Source organism: Punica granatum, chromosome 6 (genome assembly GCF_007655135.1).
Source record: "Punica granatum isolate Tunisia-2019 chromosome 6, ASM765513v2, whole genome shotgun sequence".
NCBI lineage: Eukaryota > Viridiplantae > Streptophyta > Magnoliopsida > Myrtales > Lythraceae > Punica > Punica granatum.
In genome coordinates, this window is record NC_045132.1 from 25,470,291 (window position 1) to 25,487,624 (window position 17,334).

General features: G+C 40.5%; 4 protein-coding genes across 9 annotated transcripts; 1 reads left to right on the forward strand and 3 right to left on the reverse strand.

Annotated features, from left to right (window-relative positions):
• The first annotated feature begins 4,256 nt into the window (after nt 1-4,256).
• On the forward strand, nt 4,257-9,447 carry LOC116212518 (F-box protein At2g32560). 2 transcript variants are annotated; one of them, XM_031547169.1, is made up of 6 exons: nt 4,262-5,424; nt 5,673-6,224; nt 6,412-6,491; nt 6,701-6,879; nt 7,553-7,627; nt 8,768-9,447. In XM_031547169.1, exons 2-6 carry the CDS (start codon nt 5,682-5,684, stop codon nt 8,953-8,955), a joined length of 1,065 nt encoding a protein of 354 aa, XP_031403029.1. In that variant the 5' UTR covers nt 4,262-5,424; nt 5,673-5,681; the 3' UTR covers nt 8,956-9,447. The 2 variants fall into 2 exon arrangements, with proteins under 2 accessions (XP_031403027.1, XP_031403029.1); XM_031547167.1 differs by having other exon boundaries at nt 4,257-6,224.
• A 368-nt stretch (nt 9,448-9,815) lies between these two features.
• Nucleotides 9,816-10,769, reverse strand: LOC116212299. Its single transcript, XM_031546857.1, has one exon. It carries the CDS (start codon nt 10,767-10,769, stop codon nt 9,816-9,818), a length of 954 nt encoding a protein of 317 aa, XP_031402717.1.
• A 707-nt stretch (nt 10,770-11,476) lies between these two features.
• Nucleotides 11,477-13,880, reverse strand: LOC116212520 (protein N-lysine methyltransferase METTL21A). 4 transcript variants are annotated; one of them, XR_004157863.1, is made up of 9 exons: nt 13,718-13,880; nt 13,560-13,627; nt 13,203-13,286; nt 12,870-12,989; nt 12,711-12,784; nt 12,568-12,622; nt 12,335-12,499; nt 12,059-12,159; nt 11,477-11,955 (listed from the first exon to the last, which is right to left on the reverse strand). XR_004157863.1 is itself a non-coding variant. In XM_031547172.1 (9 exons), the coding sequence occupies exons 1-9, from the start codon at nt 13,798-13,800 to the stop codon at nt 11,820-11,822; spliced, it is 828 nt and encodes a 275-aa protein (XP_031403032.1). In that variant the 5' UTR covers nt 13,801-13,880; the 3' UTR covers nt 11,477-11,819. The 4 variants fall into 4 exon arrangements, 3 of the variants coding, with proteins under 3 accessions (XP_031403032.1, XP_031403031.1, XP_031403033.1); XM_031547172.1 differs by having other exon boundaries at nt 12,059-12,170; nt 12,398-12,493; XM_031547171.1 differs by having other exon boundaries at nt 12,059-12,170; nt 12,398-12,499; nt 13,718-13,879.
• Nucleotides 13,881-15,078: 1,198 nt separating this feature from the next.
• Nucleotides 15,079-17,247, reverse strand: LOC116210480. 2 transcript variants are annotated; one of them, XM_031544358.1, is made up of 6 exons: nt 17,085-17,247; nt 16,663-16,716; nt 16,496-16,568; nt 16,209-16,249; nt 15,448-15,507; nt 15,079-15,350 (listed from the first exon to the last, which is right to left on the reverse strand). In XM_031544358.1, exons 1-6 carry the CDS (start codon nt 17,148-17,150, stop codon nt 15,285-15,287), a joined length of 360 nt encoding a protein of 119 aa, XP_031400218.1. In that variant the 5' UTR covers nt 17,151-17,247; the 3' UTR covers nt 15,079-15,284. The 2 variants fall into 2 exon arrangements, with proteins under 2 accessions (XP_031400218.1, XP_031400217.1); XM_031544357.1 differs by lacking the exon at nt 17,085-17,247 and adding an exon at nt 16,794-16,931.
• Nucleotides 17,248-17,334: the final 87 nt, after the last annotated feature.

The following is a 17,334-nucleotide window of genomic DNA, read 5'->3' on the forward strand; positions in this document are numbered from 1 at the left end:
CTCTGGTGGGCTCCGGTCGAACTTGGCTTTGCGAGCTTGAACCGGAGATGGTCCCACCGGCCAATTTGCGGGCCAAAACCCAAGAACGCAACTAGTGATCTGACACTTCAATTCAATCAGGTATATTCTTTATAAATACCCAGCTCCTACCCAGTTTTATGGTAAGTTCTTTGTTTATTCTCTAGTGATTTGCTCTTTCCCCCCCGGAAAGATTAACTTGAGCGTCAATGGAGTTCCTTGGGAGATGACCTTGTTTTTTAGTTGTTCAAAAGCCATTACTGCAGTGACACTAAACATGAAAGTTCGATGATGAAATTATTGAGAGAGCTTTCAGAATTAGCGAGGAAGAAGAATTCAATACGTCTGAGTTTCGAAAAATATCGTGGTGGTTAAAGATTTCATCCTAAATACTTTTCCTATATAAATTGACAAATTAAGGATGGGATCGATTGCTTTAAGAATATAGCAATATCGTTTTTTTTTTTTAGCGAATAGCAATATCGGCCATTACCGAGATGAATGTGTCACAAAAAGATGGATCCATATCATCTGCAAAAGGGAACTTTATGCTGTGCTTTTGGCAAACACACGAAGAAACAATTGGACTGGTCTGTCATTATTTTTATTTTTATTTTATTTTATGTAAAGATAATTAAAAGGGAATCGAGAAGAGTCTAGTTCTGTCATATTGGAATAATATATAGACCCAACAATACTATATATATATGGAGAGAATATATACATGCATATATGGACTGCACCACTTACATTTCTTTAGGTTTTATATAGTCCGAAAGTGGATTCTGATGATGCATCAGATACTCCTGTTGCAACATATAGAATAATATTTTTCATACTATCCAAACAGGAACAATAAAGTAATTATGGTCGAACATATAACATATCTTATGATCAATTTAAACCAAAACAAAAAAGAAGAAGATGAAGTTGGTGGTAGCGTGTACCGGTCATTAACATGGTGTTCGAATCAAACTCACGACATTTATCCGGTGATATATATTATTATCTATATGATCCATTCGGATTCATGACATTTATGTGTGATTATTATATTGTACTAAGGTACTGTGATACATACATATGTACACCCACACACACAGGTGAGTGTAAGAATGAAAATTCTATGATATATATATATATATATATATAGTTAAAATGCACGTATGGGTACATACGTGTATTTAGTCGGAAAAACCTTTAAACAATTCGCCTAGGCTCAATTAAGTTATGTAAAACGCAAGTCACGAGTAATTTATTTGAAAATATAAGTAATTTATACATACGTATAAGTGTATATATGCATTTTAATTTTATGTATTACAGAACAATTCCCTCTATGAACATATGAGTCATTGGATTCTTCTGAAAAGGGAGTTGCATTTCCAGTGTTTCGTCTGTTGTGGGAATGATTGATGACATTAAATTGATTCTCATAGCTTAACCAATGGTTTTTCTCGATTTATATTAATTTATGGTTATGAAGGTGCACTGTCATACTCTGGTACTGTCATAGCAATTATTAATCCTTAATATTTTCTTTTTTTTGTTTGCCCCACCAATTGAGTGCACAGCAAAACAGAGGTGCTGAGATCTAGGAGATCTCCTTTAATACTTCTTTAATTTCTACGAGAAGATTGGTTTCTCCCCCATTTCTTTATTAACATGTACATTTTACACAGATGTAGACATACATATATATTATATATTATATTTGGTTGATTTAGTAATAATAATAAATATATCATATTTGGTTGCTTTAGTAATAATAATAATAATAGTGGCAGTCCAACCTTACATTTGTGACATGAATAAGGCAGCCCCATGTTGTAAATTTCGGGAACGTGTGCCCAAAATGTGGTATAAATTAGTACCTGGTGGTGGGAACCCAATAAGCTTTATTAATTATATACGTTAATTTGTTTCGTTTGTACATATTTTTGCAGATTAGTTGCATGTAATCTAAATTGATCCGCGTCACCCACATGACGGATAAACAAGATTTTTCTTCATAATTTCATAGAGTGGTGGACCTATCCATATAATGAAATCAAGCAACTCGACATTACATCCACTTGTTGGACAACTGATCAACTAAAGCGGATACAACTATTAAATAGCGATAACGATTTTTCTTATAAAATATTTGGAGCATAAATCTTTTTTTTTCTTTTTTTTTTGGTTTTCCTTTTCTAGGTAAGTGGTTTAGCAGCCAAGAAAACCATAACAATTAACAAAAGGTAGCTTGAATTAGTTTATTTTACTAAAGTTGCTTGTACTTGTCATGGCTTCCAATTCCCATTCATATTATTAGCATTAAGTAACCAGCAATATATATATATATATTAGCATTAAGTTAGGCTAATGGCTCAGGGGATGATTTAAGGATAATATTATTAATATGTGTTTTAATGGCATTAGTGCAAGTTAACCAGTTGACTCAAAAGACTTTGCCGACCTTAACACGTAGTTTGACCCATTTGAAGGAATCCATTTATTTATTATTATTTATTTTCATTTCTTCAATGGTCAAACTCATGCAAAAAATTGGTTGAATTACTTGTTATATATTTATGCTCAACGATTTTTTTTTCGTTAACTGTACTTTTTGTAAATAATAAGCATTATGGGCTGGTTCGAATTTATTTTCTTTACATCTAAAAATTGGTTTTTCACTTTATTTTTATAGGGAAGGAGAGGTGCAATATTGGAGAAAACAATTGCAAATAGTTAAGGATTATTAGTATTTTAAATGCATGAGAATTCCTTGGCATGTTTGCCGTTAGTTATATTAGGCTGCGCAAGCAACGGCCACCGGCAACCTGTGTCGGACCGTCGGTGATCTATCGGAAAACAAGGTCCTCGATTCTTACATGCATTGATCTCTATTTTAATTTAACTAATCCATAATCTGTTAGATAATTGGGGACAAAATAATTATTTTCCTAGGAAACATCTTTGAGGTTTTCTAAAGAAACTAACAAACATAAAATTGAGACCGACCTACGTGAAATTTTCTCGATAATCTCTTCAAGATTCTCTATTTACTCGCTTGTTTTATGTTATGAGCTGTTAGATAATTACATACGAATAGTAAAGAGAAATTTTATGCAAGTATATATCTTATAAGGAGAATCGATGATCACCTTCTTTACTAGGCGACGGACTACTAATCCGATACTTGAAACATGATTATATTGGTTTTTCAATAGACTTTTGACCCCCAGTCGGCACGCGTCAGCTGAAGGTCAAATCATTGCTCAGGTAATGTGTTTTATCGTATCATATAGCATTCACTAGGACGCAAAATGTGGACTTGTTATATATGTTAGTATACAAGGATTAGCTTCATTCTCTCTTTTTATTTTTTGATAAATGGATTAGCTTCATTCTCATAATTATGATTCTCGTATCCTAAGAAAATCCATCGCGTATCCTTATCCACGAGCACCTAACATAACCCGTCACAGTTTAATTCCTAACCACATAGAGTGAAAACATCGATATCATATAGAATGAAAGAAATGATGGACTTCATTAACAATTGCCTTCTCGAGACAATCCTAAGGCACGAATATGAAATATACATTAGACTCTCCCTGAAAATATATAAGCAATCGCGTTATGTTTCACTGATGATATTAAAGAGAATTTTATCTGCTATGCAGTTTGGGCCAGTAGAAATAACGAATCGAAATTTAGGTTTTGGTCCATATCACACGGCCGTTAGATATTTCATATGAACCAAACTGAAATACTATTATGTATGTATACACTCAAAATGCATGTATGATAATTACAAGTATTTATTTGAAAAACTTGAAGTAAATTATGTAAAAAAGCAAGTAATTTACTTGAAAACATACATGTATTTTATGTGCATATATCATAATTCATACACGTATTTTCAACCAAATGTATCATAGACTAATCCGAACAGAACGTTCTGAATGATTATGGTCATGTAGTAATTACCCGAATATTTTTTTTTTGGGTAAGAATTTATTGAATAATTTTTAATAGATTTCGTGGGCCCTACTTTCCCTCCACTCCTTGAAACGATAAAATTGGGGGGAGTTGTCTGTCATGTTCTAATCCTCAGCTCCCTCTCTCTCTCTGTCTCTCTGTCTCTGAGATAACTGTGTGCGGTTAAGTCTTTCTTTTCCTAACGGTTTCCTCTTCCGGCTCGTTTGCAGATTTCACGTCCAACAGCTTGGGTTGGGACAGAGACAGAGGTTGTGGGGATTAATGTTGTTGGGATGGGTGAAGGAATAGGAATAAAATCGATCCATCGATTTGACTGATTGATTGATAGCATTACCATCAATAGCTCCAATAGCCACACAAAAGTTATACCTTCCCAAGAAAACAAGACTCTCCCTTTAACCACAGCCGCCCATTCCCCCGCAATCACATTCATAAATAGTATCTCATAGCTCCGCTTGCTCTCTGCCCAACCCACCCACTACCCGTTTGTTGTTTTGCCCCATTGAGATAGCAACAGAGAAAACAGTCAGAGAGAGGTCCTTTGGGGTTCGTTGAATTCTTGTGGACTCGGGGAGCTGTAAAAGATTGGAATTTGGCCCCTGACTCCACAGTTCCTGATCCCTCTCTCCCCCTCAACGTCAAAACAACCAACGCCCAAATCCTGTTTCAATCTGTTGGTTGCCTTGTCTTTTAAGGGGTGTGCAGTGTTGGGGGCAGATCTTTCGGTGGGGGGAAAGATCTCTGGCCCTCTTCCGATTCAGCCCCAACTACTCAGATCTGCCTCCTATATGTTTGTCTTGTCTAGGTGCTTTTGTGCAAAGAAAGATCCTTAATTTCAGAATATTTTGGGGGATTTGGGTCTCTGTATCTGGACTTTCGAGCATCTTTTCCTTGGATTTTTCATGTATGGACTGCCCCTGTATGAAATCTGGGTACCCCACTTCTTAGCAGCCTACTTTGCATTATTCATCCAAAGAAGACAAATTCTTTCCCCTTCATTGTAGTTCCTCCAGTTTGCCTTTCCAAGTTTTTGGATGACAGCTGTTGAGGATTTGTGTACGATTGCCTACTTTATTGGAAGCCAACTCTAACTGCTACAGGAAAGAAAGAAGAAGAAGAAGAAGAATAAGAATAAGAGGAAAGATCTTCTTGTTAGCTTCTCTCGGCTGTGGATTGGCTAAGGTAGCTTCCCAGAAAGTTTGTCCCTTTGAGGTGTCCCCAATTAACATAACATTCATTTGTTCTGATTAGACCTCTTCACCTAGGAGGCCCACTGGCAGGGTTAGGTGGGCTTCATCGGGCTTATGTAAGAACCCATCATTTTATTTTTCCTCTTTGTGGAGAGATCCAGCTTCGCCATTTTTTTCTTTAAGAGGAGCAGGCGGAAGGGAGGCGCATAGGCAAAGAGAAAATAACTCAGTTAAACCTCTTTCTCTCTCTCTCTCTCCCCCTCCATTGCTTTTCCACTATTGTTTCCTCTTGTCATCCTTTGCCTTATCATTTATGCCAAACTTGAGCTTGACCCACAAGAGAGCTCACCTTTTCTGATGCTACTTTACTTCTTCTTCACTTGCCTTTCCTTCATCCTCTTTTTAAAATCCCTCCCTCTCAAGTCCCTACCCTCATGGGCAAGTGAGATAACACTTGTTTCTCTCTGGTGTTTGAAGGACTTGTCCATGCTTCCCTTCTCAAAGTTAGTAAATTTTGGCGTCTCTGGGAGTCACATGTGTCAAATACCCTCTAAGATGTCCCTAAAGAAGGCATGCCTCGGTCCCAAAGTAGAAAATATGGAGGACACTAATGAGGAGATGTCAGTGTTGGACTTGCCTGAATTGGCCTTGGAATGCATCCTTGAGAGGCTGCCACCGGGGGGACTTTTTAGCATGGCCAGTGTGTGCAGTTCTCTGAGGAAGAGGTGTGTGAGTGACTACCTTTGGGAAAGGCACATGAAGCAGAAATGGGGCAGGGTTATTGGCCCAGCAGCTTATAGGGAGTGGAAGTGGTTCATTGCTACAAGAAGGGATTATGGAGGTCCTAAGCAGGGGAAGCAGAAGTGGTGGATGAAGCTTCTGACTGCCCTGCCTTTCTCATGGATCAGGTCCAGGCTTGATAACAGTGACAGGCAGAGGATTTCGCAGCCCACTGATTCAATCATGTCTTGGTACCTTGCCCTTGAGACTGGAAAGTTCTGGTTCCCTGCTCAGGTCTATAACCGCGAGGTATGTTTGATTTGATCATCTGCTCTAGGAACTTCCTTTCGGTTCTGATAGAAAATGTATAGATCTTGGAGATAGCTTTATCTCGCTAATTTGATAGATGACTAGAGGTTTGAGCACAATTTTCTTCTGATATTTGGGATTTTATATGCCCCTTAATATAACCCAATTTTCTCCATCCACTTTGCAGAATGGGCACATCGGATTTATGCTGTCATGCTACGATGCAGAGCTCAGCTATGATTCTCGAACTGACACCTTCCAGGCCAGGTAATCTAGTTTTATGGCTCCCCTGAAAGAAATTTCTTATTCTACTACAACAAGAGCAATGAATCGCAATCATTATGATTAGTTCCTTCTGTGGTAACTGTTGGAAGATTAGGTGGTGCTTCTGAGAATTTTGTTCACCACGCCACATAGTTTTCAGCTAGATCTATGCAGTCAGTCGCTGAATTTCTTACTGTTTTGCTCTCAAATAGGTATCCACCACATGGAAGGAGAGCAGTTGCAATAGAAACTGGCGTGACATGGGATAGACTACGGGCGCCTCCAGTCGATACTACTCCTCACGATCTTCATATGTCTGACTGCTTGAGTGACTTGCGGCCTGGTGATCACATTGAGATACAGTGGAGAAGAAACAAAGAATTCCCTTATGGTAATTTTCCCTTTCCCTTTTAGTTCCACCAGAAAAATCTCATTAAATTATTCCAGGTTTCTTATTGCATCCAGATGGATTTATGGAGTAGGTTGTTTTAGTTCATTTCGACCGCTTCCATTCTCCGCTTCTATTCACTCTTCTTCTAGCTATACTGAATTTCCTAGAGTGAGAAAAGCGTAAAACTAAAGCATTCAAGATGTCCTCAGAAATGGTGCTGCAACAGTGCAATATTCCCAAAAGATGCTTTCCATGTCCTGTTTTTGATTCTTTTGGAAAAAAAGCAATTACCTGAATTTGTCCAACTTTATTTAGCTACCATCGATGACTTGTCCCACATTATCAAGTTTCAATTGACCAAAAAAGGTGGAGATGGGCTAGCTGTATTATTTTTATATTAGCAATGAGTCCCCCTATTTTAGTTGAAAAATCTTTGTGCAGTTGTTGTAATGAATTGATAATTCTACTTAATCTACAAAACACAGCTCGGAAGCCGTGGGAGAATTGTTTGTGCTTCCACGCTTTCTTCATCTAAATTTCTTTTCTGACTGGTTGCAAGCCCACTGAACAAAGAATTTTCTATAATCAACTGATGAAGATAGAGATCAAATTAAAAAAGAAAAGGAATGCTGCGATGATCTGGTGCTTGATCAGATGTAACATTCTATTTCAGGATGGTGGTATGGCGTTGTCGGCCACTTGGAATCATGTGATGGGAATGAGAATTACTGTCGATGTCACAGCAGTGGTGAGTCAATTGATTCTTTGCTTCTCTTATCTTTTCACCTTGCACAAAGTTTATTCTTTTGTAATGTATGATTGCTCCGAGAAATCATCTTAACCTTCTCTATTTCATGGCCTCCTTCACTGACAAGGAATATAGTTGCCGTAAATGAACGATCTTTAATTTTTTCGAATAAAATACAACATGCTTTTGCAAAAATAGACGGATCTTTTTGGCCTTGGTCCCTTCAGTGCCAATTTTTTCCTTGGAAGGACCACCACTTCGGCCTATATGATTGGTCCCCCGGGACAAGTCATTGTCACCATGTCATATTTTTCCCCAACAAAGTGATAAGCTGTGTCTCAGTGGAATATCTATAGCCAACCACATTGAAAGAACTGAAATACTCCCCTATTGGCTTCTTTTCATAGCCCTAGTTGGAATCCTCCAATGTGGGGCTGCAATTATCATATGCATAACTTTTACGTTTTCTTCATTGCTTTCAATTCGGATAAACCAACAACCATTTTCTAGCTGCAGCATCATTCAATGAAATGAATTTTATTATATGCATCAGATCATACAGACCCCCCCGCAACACTGTTAAGTAAAATGGTCCCTCTGTGCGATTGCCATGCCTGCAGTGGACATGCATTAATTGGTGTCGAAACAAACCGACAGAAAAACTTTTAGGCAGATGAGAGATTTATTAATTTGGTACTCTTTCCATGGTCTATATGATTCAACTCCCCTCGTGAAATATGCTTTCCCTTGATTGGAATATTGTGGAAGGACGATTTGTGGTCCCGTACTTCATTCTTATTCATGAAGCAATGTACCCTATAGCTGGATGAAAGCCTATGACTTGTCTTAAGATGAATTTGGCTTCTGGACTGTTTTACTGTGAGAACCCATCGCCCATTTGCAGCTTTCTTAGCAGCCCCAACCGCTGATTCCCTCTTTCAATATTAGAAACTAAATCCCTGATTAGTTGTTTGAACGTTTTGGATGGCCACAGCTGTTATGTTTTACTATTCTTTGCATCTGACACAGAAATGACTGAGTATTGACCGTAGCAATTCCTTTGTTAAATACTGTATGGTGATGAACTTAAGTATTATACTCGAGCGATTCAATTACTGATGGAGAACTGGGATTGAACAGATACAGTGGTACTCCAGTTCAATCAATATGCCCCGGGTTCTCGGTGGAGGCACACGACGGTTGATAGGAGAAACCACAGGGAGGAAGGGAATGAAGCGGACGGGTTCTATGGAGGAATCAGAAAGCTCGACAGCAAGGCCGAGATTTCCACCTGGAAGCGGCTCTGGCCTGCTGAAGTCTTGGAATAAAGTCAGGATTAACATCCCATGACTGAATGATCAACTTCCCTATTCTTACCGACCCGGATTCTCCGTGTGCAGTTCCAAATCATGCCCGTGAAGATAGATCCAGACGGGCTAAATGCTGAAGCAACCATTTTCTTTATTTTACTCGATGTTCTTTTTTTCTGTTTTTTATGGGAGAATATCATTGATCCGGTCCGATCTGTGCAATCGCCTCCCATTGATAGCCGGGATTGCCTGCCGTGCCGCGTTCAGGATAGGAAGGAGGTATATGAAAAGCAGGCAGGATTAGTTGGTTGCCATACGAACAGTGTCTTGGCTCTGTATGTATACAGTTGTAATTGTCTCATTTATATTTTTCTTTGGGTCAACGAAGCCATTAGATATGAATTAGGCGAGGAGGGTGAAGGTGAAGCCTCTCTTAGTCTAATAGCTTGCAAATAAATGTCAGAAATTATTATTTAGTATTTCAATAAAATATTATGTTTTTACTGATTATTTTAGTAATCTCGGGGCAGACAGTTCGATTATTTTCCTCGAATCATTTTTTTTTCTGTTATTTGTGTATGGGGATTTTTTTTTTCCTTTAAGTTGCGTTATAATGAAATTAATGATTAAAATTATATTTTTATATATATATATATTTATTCACCACACATGAGCAAATATCGGATAATTAGTAGATTTACATATGTATGCATCAACTGCTCGATATCCAGAGGACTGAACGAGGAATGATTCGATTGGTATCGGGATTTCTTTATGCCAAAATAAGTCCGCGCTCTCGGAGATTCTCTTTCCATTGTATCACGATGGATTTTCGGACTCGAGAAGCCGGCCCCATTCCAGACCGGACCTCTTTCGGTTTATTTGACGTACCGGAAGCTCCTCATACCGTAGCCCACGCAGAGGAACAACCTGGGCTTGTACTGCAGAGCCGTCACCTTCGCCACCGCGCGGGAGGAAGTTGCGGTCGTCGACAACTTGTTATTGTTGTTATTGCGATTGAAGCTTAGCCTTCTGAGCAAATTGGTCTTCTTCTTCAAACCGTTGGCTTCTTCTTCGGTGCTCATGGACTTGCTCTTCATCAGAAACCTCATGATCCTCAACCCCCTGGGCCCAGCTAATTTTCCATGGGCTTGAGGTTTGGGCCCTACTGGGCCTTCTCTCTTCTTATTGGGCTCCCATACCGAGTACGGTGAAGGGGCCTGATCGACCGGGAGTTCTGGGCTCCCCGGCTCGCTCCGGCCCATTGAATCGCCGCCGGTCCGAAACGGCGACAGGGACCGAGCCCGCCGTTGCTGCTTATTCCCTCCCTCCTCCTCCTTAACGTTCTCCAGTGCCGCCATGAATGGGTCGAAGTCGTCATTCCAGAGGCTCCTCCGGAAGAAGGGGCTCCTCGGGGACCTTGGGGGAGAAGCCCCGAAGCAGGGGCTGGGGCTGCCGTCGGCGGAGCGGAGGGAACCAGGCGGAGGCTTTAGTGGCATGACCTTTCCGTCGCAGAAGAGCTCATCGGCGAAGGCCATTGCGGAGAGTGACTCGCACCCGCGGTGCCCCTGGTTGTAGCTGATCGGCCAGTGAACCGGGGACCCGAAATTGCTTTCCGTAATGAAGCCGTCGTCGAGGACGGTGTTGAACTCGAACTCGTGATCGCGGTCGGAGTTGGGGCTAGAGCCGGAGGCCGAGCGGGGGTTCAGCCTGTGGGAAGGGCTCGGGGGGACGCTGTAGAAGGTGACGGGGGAGTCCATGTGCAGCCACTGTGGACTGTTGGGGGCGCTCAGGAAGTAGGAGTCCAACGAGATGTCTTCATCGGACGCCATTGAAGGGAGGGGCTGATTTCGGTCGAAGCTCCGAAGCTAAGCTGGGTGTGGAAAGGATGAAGCTTTTTCGTATTTGCTTCTTGCTCCGAGCAGCTTTGGAGGGAGAGGATGGCAATAAATAATGGCCGGCTTTCGATTCAGAACCTTCGGACGACGAGGGAGCGATCAAAGGCGGAAGCTTTATGCCGGAATTTGACGGGAGCTGACCAATGAAGTCTGTTAGTCAAAAGGAACTACTGTCAACGGCATCTTCTGGCTCAGATTCCAGAAGACCAAGAAAGGAAGGGTATGATTGGTACGAGGTGGAAACCTTATATTGTATGGTAATTTGTCGTTTAGTGCGATGGCTTGATCACTGTCTCATCCAATCCAACTCGCTGCTTTAAGATGCGAGATGCTCAGTCTTGTATGTAGATCTCTCAGTGTCTCGCTAGCTAGAGGACACTCCAAGGTAGCAAAGCAAAACAAAACGATTGATGAGGGGCTCGACCTCAAAACCGGGACTCTGACGAAACCGTGTAAGTCGTATCGGTTGCTTCACGACCTGCGGGGTTATTTGTAGAAATGTGGAGTCATCTAACAGATGGAATGAATCACGAACCCTTGATCGTCATACGTTCGATATGATTTTATTCCAACTCGAGGAGATTGATGCAACCCTGGCTGGTGAAGACTACGATGCTCAAATGAACACGGTAAGAAGACTCTTGTCAAGAGAACGCTTCCAAATGTTGCAGCCAAAAATTTCAACACTTCAACCTTACAGAAATTTCCCTGCCATGCCGTTCTTTTGGGGCGATACTACAAACAATAAGGACTATTGTCTAATAATCAAACATAAAACAATTCGCCGGGAGACACAAGAAAAACTATAGTAAGTCGTAGACTAAATATGGAGACACATCATACGCTTAGCTTTTGCCTCATATCTTCATCTTCGTAAAATTCCAAGCCTACTCTGTAAGCTCAATATGTTGGAGACCTGATTTTAGCCTGATGCCTCCATGGAGAATAAATAAATTTTCCATGTAGTGTAGCACATCTCCAAAACTACATTGGGGATTTCTCTAAGAGAGTAACTTCAAAGATTACACCTTCCAGATTGCCAACTACAGATCGGGTCCCCGGTATCTCATTAATCTGCATTCCATGCCTAATAGCTTCGCTGACTACTAGTGAGTCCATGCTGCACAAAAGTCAAAAGCATCAGGAACTATTTCAGATCTCAAACTTAGGTGACCTACTAATGCAAGAGATGATGAAGAATAACAACGAAAACTTTGTATTACATCTTAGCTCGAGAAACGTAGGCCAGTATGAATTTGCAGCAATCTCTTTCCCGTACTTGGAGCAGCTGCTTCACTGTGTCAAAAAGTAAGGGAACACTACCCTGTTGAAAGCGTAAAAGTTGCTAAGGAATTTATCCATTGGATCGACGAGATTATTAATGGCAACAAGGCAAAAGGGGATAAGAATATGGCTAAATACGACATGACCAGGCTTATGTCAAACCCAATTGTAGACATGAGCAAGAAAAACAAATAAAGCAAGAATTAACTCGATACCCTTGATGGTGCTTCTCAAGCTAGTAAATATGCACATTATAGCATTTCCGAGAACAAGGATATATATATCTGCTCCGAGAATAAGATCGAATCCTCCCGGACGTCTTCTAAGAATTTGATTAATCTGATCAGAGTTTCCCCATTCCAGCTTCTCAGCCACTAGTTCTGCATATGATAACTAGTTCATAGAGGAAGAAGTGAGCAAACCCTTCTGACTTATCTATTGCTCTCACCAGCATGATGACTATGATCCTTAGAAGAATGCAGCTCTATATTTTTCTTCAGAATCTGAATGTGAAAATACATGACAAAAAAGTTAATATACTTATTCAAGCCATGAAAACTCTAAATTTATAAGTTATAATCTATTTCTTACCTTCTGGACTTCATCATTGTGATCAGTGAGCACGACTTCACGGCAGAATCTACTACAGAGTATTCCAGTTATACCTGCATTATTTAATGCACCTCGAGTATATGTGGATGCATTCAGCAGAGGGAATAGAAAGCAAATTCAAGTACGTACTTTACTTACCAACCCCAGAGCCTAGTTCAATAACAGAACACCCCTTGAGAAGGTCAACATTCTTCGAAAGGTATTCATTTAACAGCATAGCCCCCGGCCACACCAACTGACCCGTTAGATCGAAGTCAGCTGTACAGTTTGTATGAAGAAGGAATCAGATACGGTTTTTCCAGAGAGTGAAAATGACAGAGAGATTCAGAGGCTTCGGTCAAGTAAAGGAAACGATCTTCATGGCACAGAGCAGAGAACACGCTGCACTTCACGTATACGATGGAACTCTCCTACCCTTATTTTATAACAAAGCACTAAGTTCCTAGCAGGCAAGAGTTTGCCATGGTAAACCTTTTCGGATGCAAAGATGGCAAAGTCTGCGAAAGCAAGAGGGCCGAAAGGTTGAAGCAATGCATTTCCCAATAACCGAAGTACCTGAAAGTAAGGGAGTCACATTCTATTCGCTCAAAATGGAAGACTGACTGCAATCATGGAGTTTGTCGAGGAAGGATGTAGCAGATCAATCAGACATAACACTTGCGCTCAAGCAAGAACACCAAATCAAATCAAATCGAAAACTGGATTCTTTCAGTAGATCCTCGATGACTCGAGAACATCGGTACTGCGTGATTTTCCCATCACATCACAGGCAACGAGGCAGCAGAATACAAATGCAAAATTGCTCGGAGTTGGTACGAGAAGATTTACTCGAAGCAGATTGCAGGCAATAGAGCTCGAAGGAATGTGAGCCGAATGTAAATTTCTTCAGCTCGTAGCTGCAAGAGCGGAAGATTTGACCACCATTATTACTCTTTAGTAGGCACGGAGGAAGATAATGAAAAAAGGAGAGGGAGAGAGAAGTATACTTATCGTTGATGAAGAAGGAGGCCTCTAAGCAAACTATCTCCTCTTCTTCTTCTTCTCCATCGCGCTCTCCCGCTCCCGCCATGATCGTATCGTCGTCTCTCAGTTGCAGACCAGACTATGCTTCTTCGTCGGGTAGAGGAAGAGGAAGAGGAAGAGGAAGAGGAAGACGACTCGGTGCAAGCAAGGAGAGGGCAGAGCTGGGCCTGAAGAAGGCTAAATGGGCCGATGGTATGGGCCTCCTTGGTCCATACTAGCCTCTCCCTATAATTGTGTTTTTAAGTCTGATCTATCTCGATTTGAATTTTTCACGTTTGTCATAATTATATATATATATATATATATATATATATATGAATCTCCACATTGGGTCGATTAGTTGAATGTGAACCGAGACAAGAAAATCTTGGTCTTCTTTGACTATAGCAAGCCTGAAGGCTGATTTTAATATCTGTGTGTGTGTGTGTGTGTGTGTATAGGTATTGTGTGTCTGTGTGTGTATATATATATAGGTATACTCCACTACAATTGGAGCTGTTCAAATATGCTGCAAATTGTAACTGTTCAAATCTGCCAGCTATGATTGAAAAAAAAAGAAGAAGAAGATTGCACTCGGTTCATAACTTTGGCACTGCTAGGAGGGCAACTGTCCCGTAGATTCGGGGAGATTCGACATGCGATCCATCAATCGGAGTTGAGCCGGGCCTTCGTTGGTTGAGGCTCAGCCCAGAAACGGGAAAAACGTATTTCGATCCCCCGTCCCTCTTGAAAACCGGAAACCAGAGCAGTTGCACCGTATGTATGTTCATTAGTTCATCCTTGTTCCCTGAAGAGAGTATAGGAATACCGAAAGGGCGTTTCCTGGTTCCTACTAGTGGTTGAAGATCAAATTGATTTAACAGCCCATTTCTCTAGGATCCGGACGAAGGAATCATATGACTTAAATTGATGAACTATTCCCCGCAATCATGTGCACATATCAATTGCACACAGAAACCAACTATTGCCCATTAACGACCAGTTGATCAGCCTCCATTATAATGTGCATTTAATTTTAGAGTTAAATAGAATTGAGTCTTGATTTTAATTAAATTATAATCAATGTGTTTATGAATTATGAGAAAATGTACAAAAAAAAAAAGTAATAAATAGTTGAAAGAAATAAATAATTATGTTATTGAATTGTGAAAAAAGTAATGAATAATTAAGAGACTTTAATATTAAAAATCGAATTAAATGGTTAAAAAAATTAATAAAAGGAAAAAGTAATAATTGTATTGTTGATTTTTATTGTGTAATAAGTAGAGTTAAAAATTTTAACTTGATTCGGTGTAAACCTTTTAAGACATATGCTCACAGTTCGTAACAGTGGCAGTACCATGAAAGGAAGATATTTTAATATAGAAATAGTGCAGCAGATTACATCAAAACGGACCAGGACTGCTGCATCGAACACGAATTTGGCTCTGGCTTAGACTAGACCCGCCAATAAAGAGGAAGAACAAATCGTCCTCCAACCCACCAGAGTGTGATCATAGACCACCGAAAAGTGCGACACACTACAAGAAACTATTGCTTGGAACTTATTGACTTTACAAAGTTCTGGGCAGCATTCAAGCTCAGTTCTTCAAAGACCTGCAGGATTATGCCAACATTGAAAATGAGCAGCTAAAACAGCAACAACAGCAACGGATGTGTAGCGAAATGAGAGGAAGCACTTCTATTTTCTTACCAATTTCTGGTGGAGTTGTCTGAAAGCGCTGCAGATTCGATCAGCTTCTGTCTTGCCCACCTGACACAATGGTAGCAGTAATTAGACCAGTGAGCTAAAGGTACTATGAGAAGTATCTAGCGATTCTAAGTCTGCAGGGAAAGGAGTATTCAGAAATCAGAAACAAGTTTTATGGTCGATATCAAAGAAAACATTTCCCTAGGGTAGACCATGATGCTTTATTAATCATCAGTAAACTTTAGCAGTTGCATTATATACTGCATTCTGGACTGTCCAAGAAACTTGGATTGGATAAACTTTCCCCAGATGAACAGGTAAATGTTGTCGCCAATCGCCACTCCATTGAAGTGTAAATAATGAGGTAAAATGGATCAGCTTCCTAATTTATTCCGTAAAGCGCATATTTTATCTAGGATCGAGGAACATTTTCTCATTGAATGGGCACACTGCCTCTAGCCTAGCCTGGGATCCTAAGACTCAGAAGCCTTACATAACAAGTAGACTTTTGTTATGTAGACTTTTCCTGCAGGTACAAGGTAAAGAAGGCATAACACATTCAAGAGAATCAAGAAAGATATTCCGGCGGGCCATGATAAGGAAGAGATTGTGCTCGAGTTTTTATCCCCACAGCACACAAAAGGATTAAAATGCTTCCAGAAGTATTTTCTAATGAGAAAAATTTGACAATGCATCACATGCTGAAAACAAATAATTATGTCAAATAAGTTATGTCAACAGATAGACATATAAACAGGACGTACCTTCTTCTGAGCAGACAACTTAAGCTTCTCCCAAAATGCAGCTGTTGACACAGATATGATGCATGTAACGGTTAGATTTTTTTTTCCCTCGAATATTGTTTATATGATAGCAGAAAGGACAGTGTACACAGCAATGAAAGAGTTCCAAACAATTTTCAGCACTGCCGATTTGTCAACCCAATCACTCCGGTAAAGTGAACTGAAGCATGCTGGATGATATTGGGAGTTTGGAAAAGGGAAAAGCCCAGTGCTGTTCACTCATGGAAGATAGATAGATAGATAGATACCGGGTTGGTGGGATCCTTGACCATCCAATTCCTTTCTTTCCCCGTCACCCCAAGCATCTTGCCATTCTCTCACCTTCAGGAAGCCGGGAAAATAATTCCAGTCACCTTTGCATCCAGTTAACATAAGAAGTAGAATGAATATTTTCAGAAGAAGATTTCAGAATTACCTCCTCATCCCGTGATGACTGCGGGGCTAACCGTGTCGAAGAGTCTTCATCAATCTGAAACCACAAATAACAGGTAAGTTAACTCGCTCGGCAGGTCCTGCTATGTCAAATGCAACCAAGAAGATGACTACATTGCAGAGACTGCAAACTACGGTAAATCCGATTCCTGTCGAACAGTTCTTGCAAGAATGGACCGGAGTCCCAATCAAATCATTCACCGACCAATCAAAAGCCTGATAATCAGTCATCAAAGAGCTAGTTCATGTAAGTATGCTCTTCCAGCAGGGCAGAGATGCCAAATCAACAGCAATATAATGCGGAATCGGACAAACTAAATGGCAATTCTAGGACATTCGTTTTGCGAAAAATCGAACAAGCAAGTAAAGAATCAGATACATGATTGGGGGAGAGAGAGAACTGACTACGCAATCGCGGGATCGGACAATAGGGAAGAGATCGAGGAGGCGTCTGAACTCTTGCTCCTCCATGCTCGAGTTTAAGCGCTCTCTCTCTCTCTCGTCTCGTCAGCAATGGCTCTTCTTCTTCCTTCCTCTTCGTCCTTCTTCTCAGCTCAGCAATCTCCCCGTCTCAGTCAGCGGTTTTGGACTTCAGTTGGACTGGAAGATGTTGGGCCTGTCTTGGGCTTGGGCCCTTCCCGTTTTCAGTTTCCTA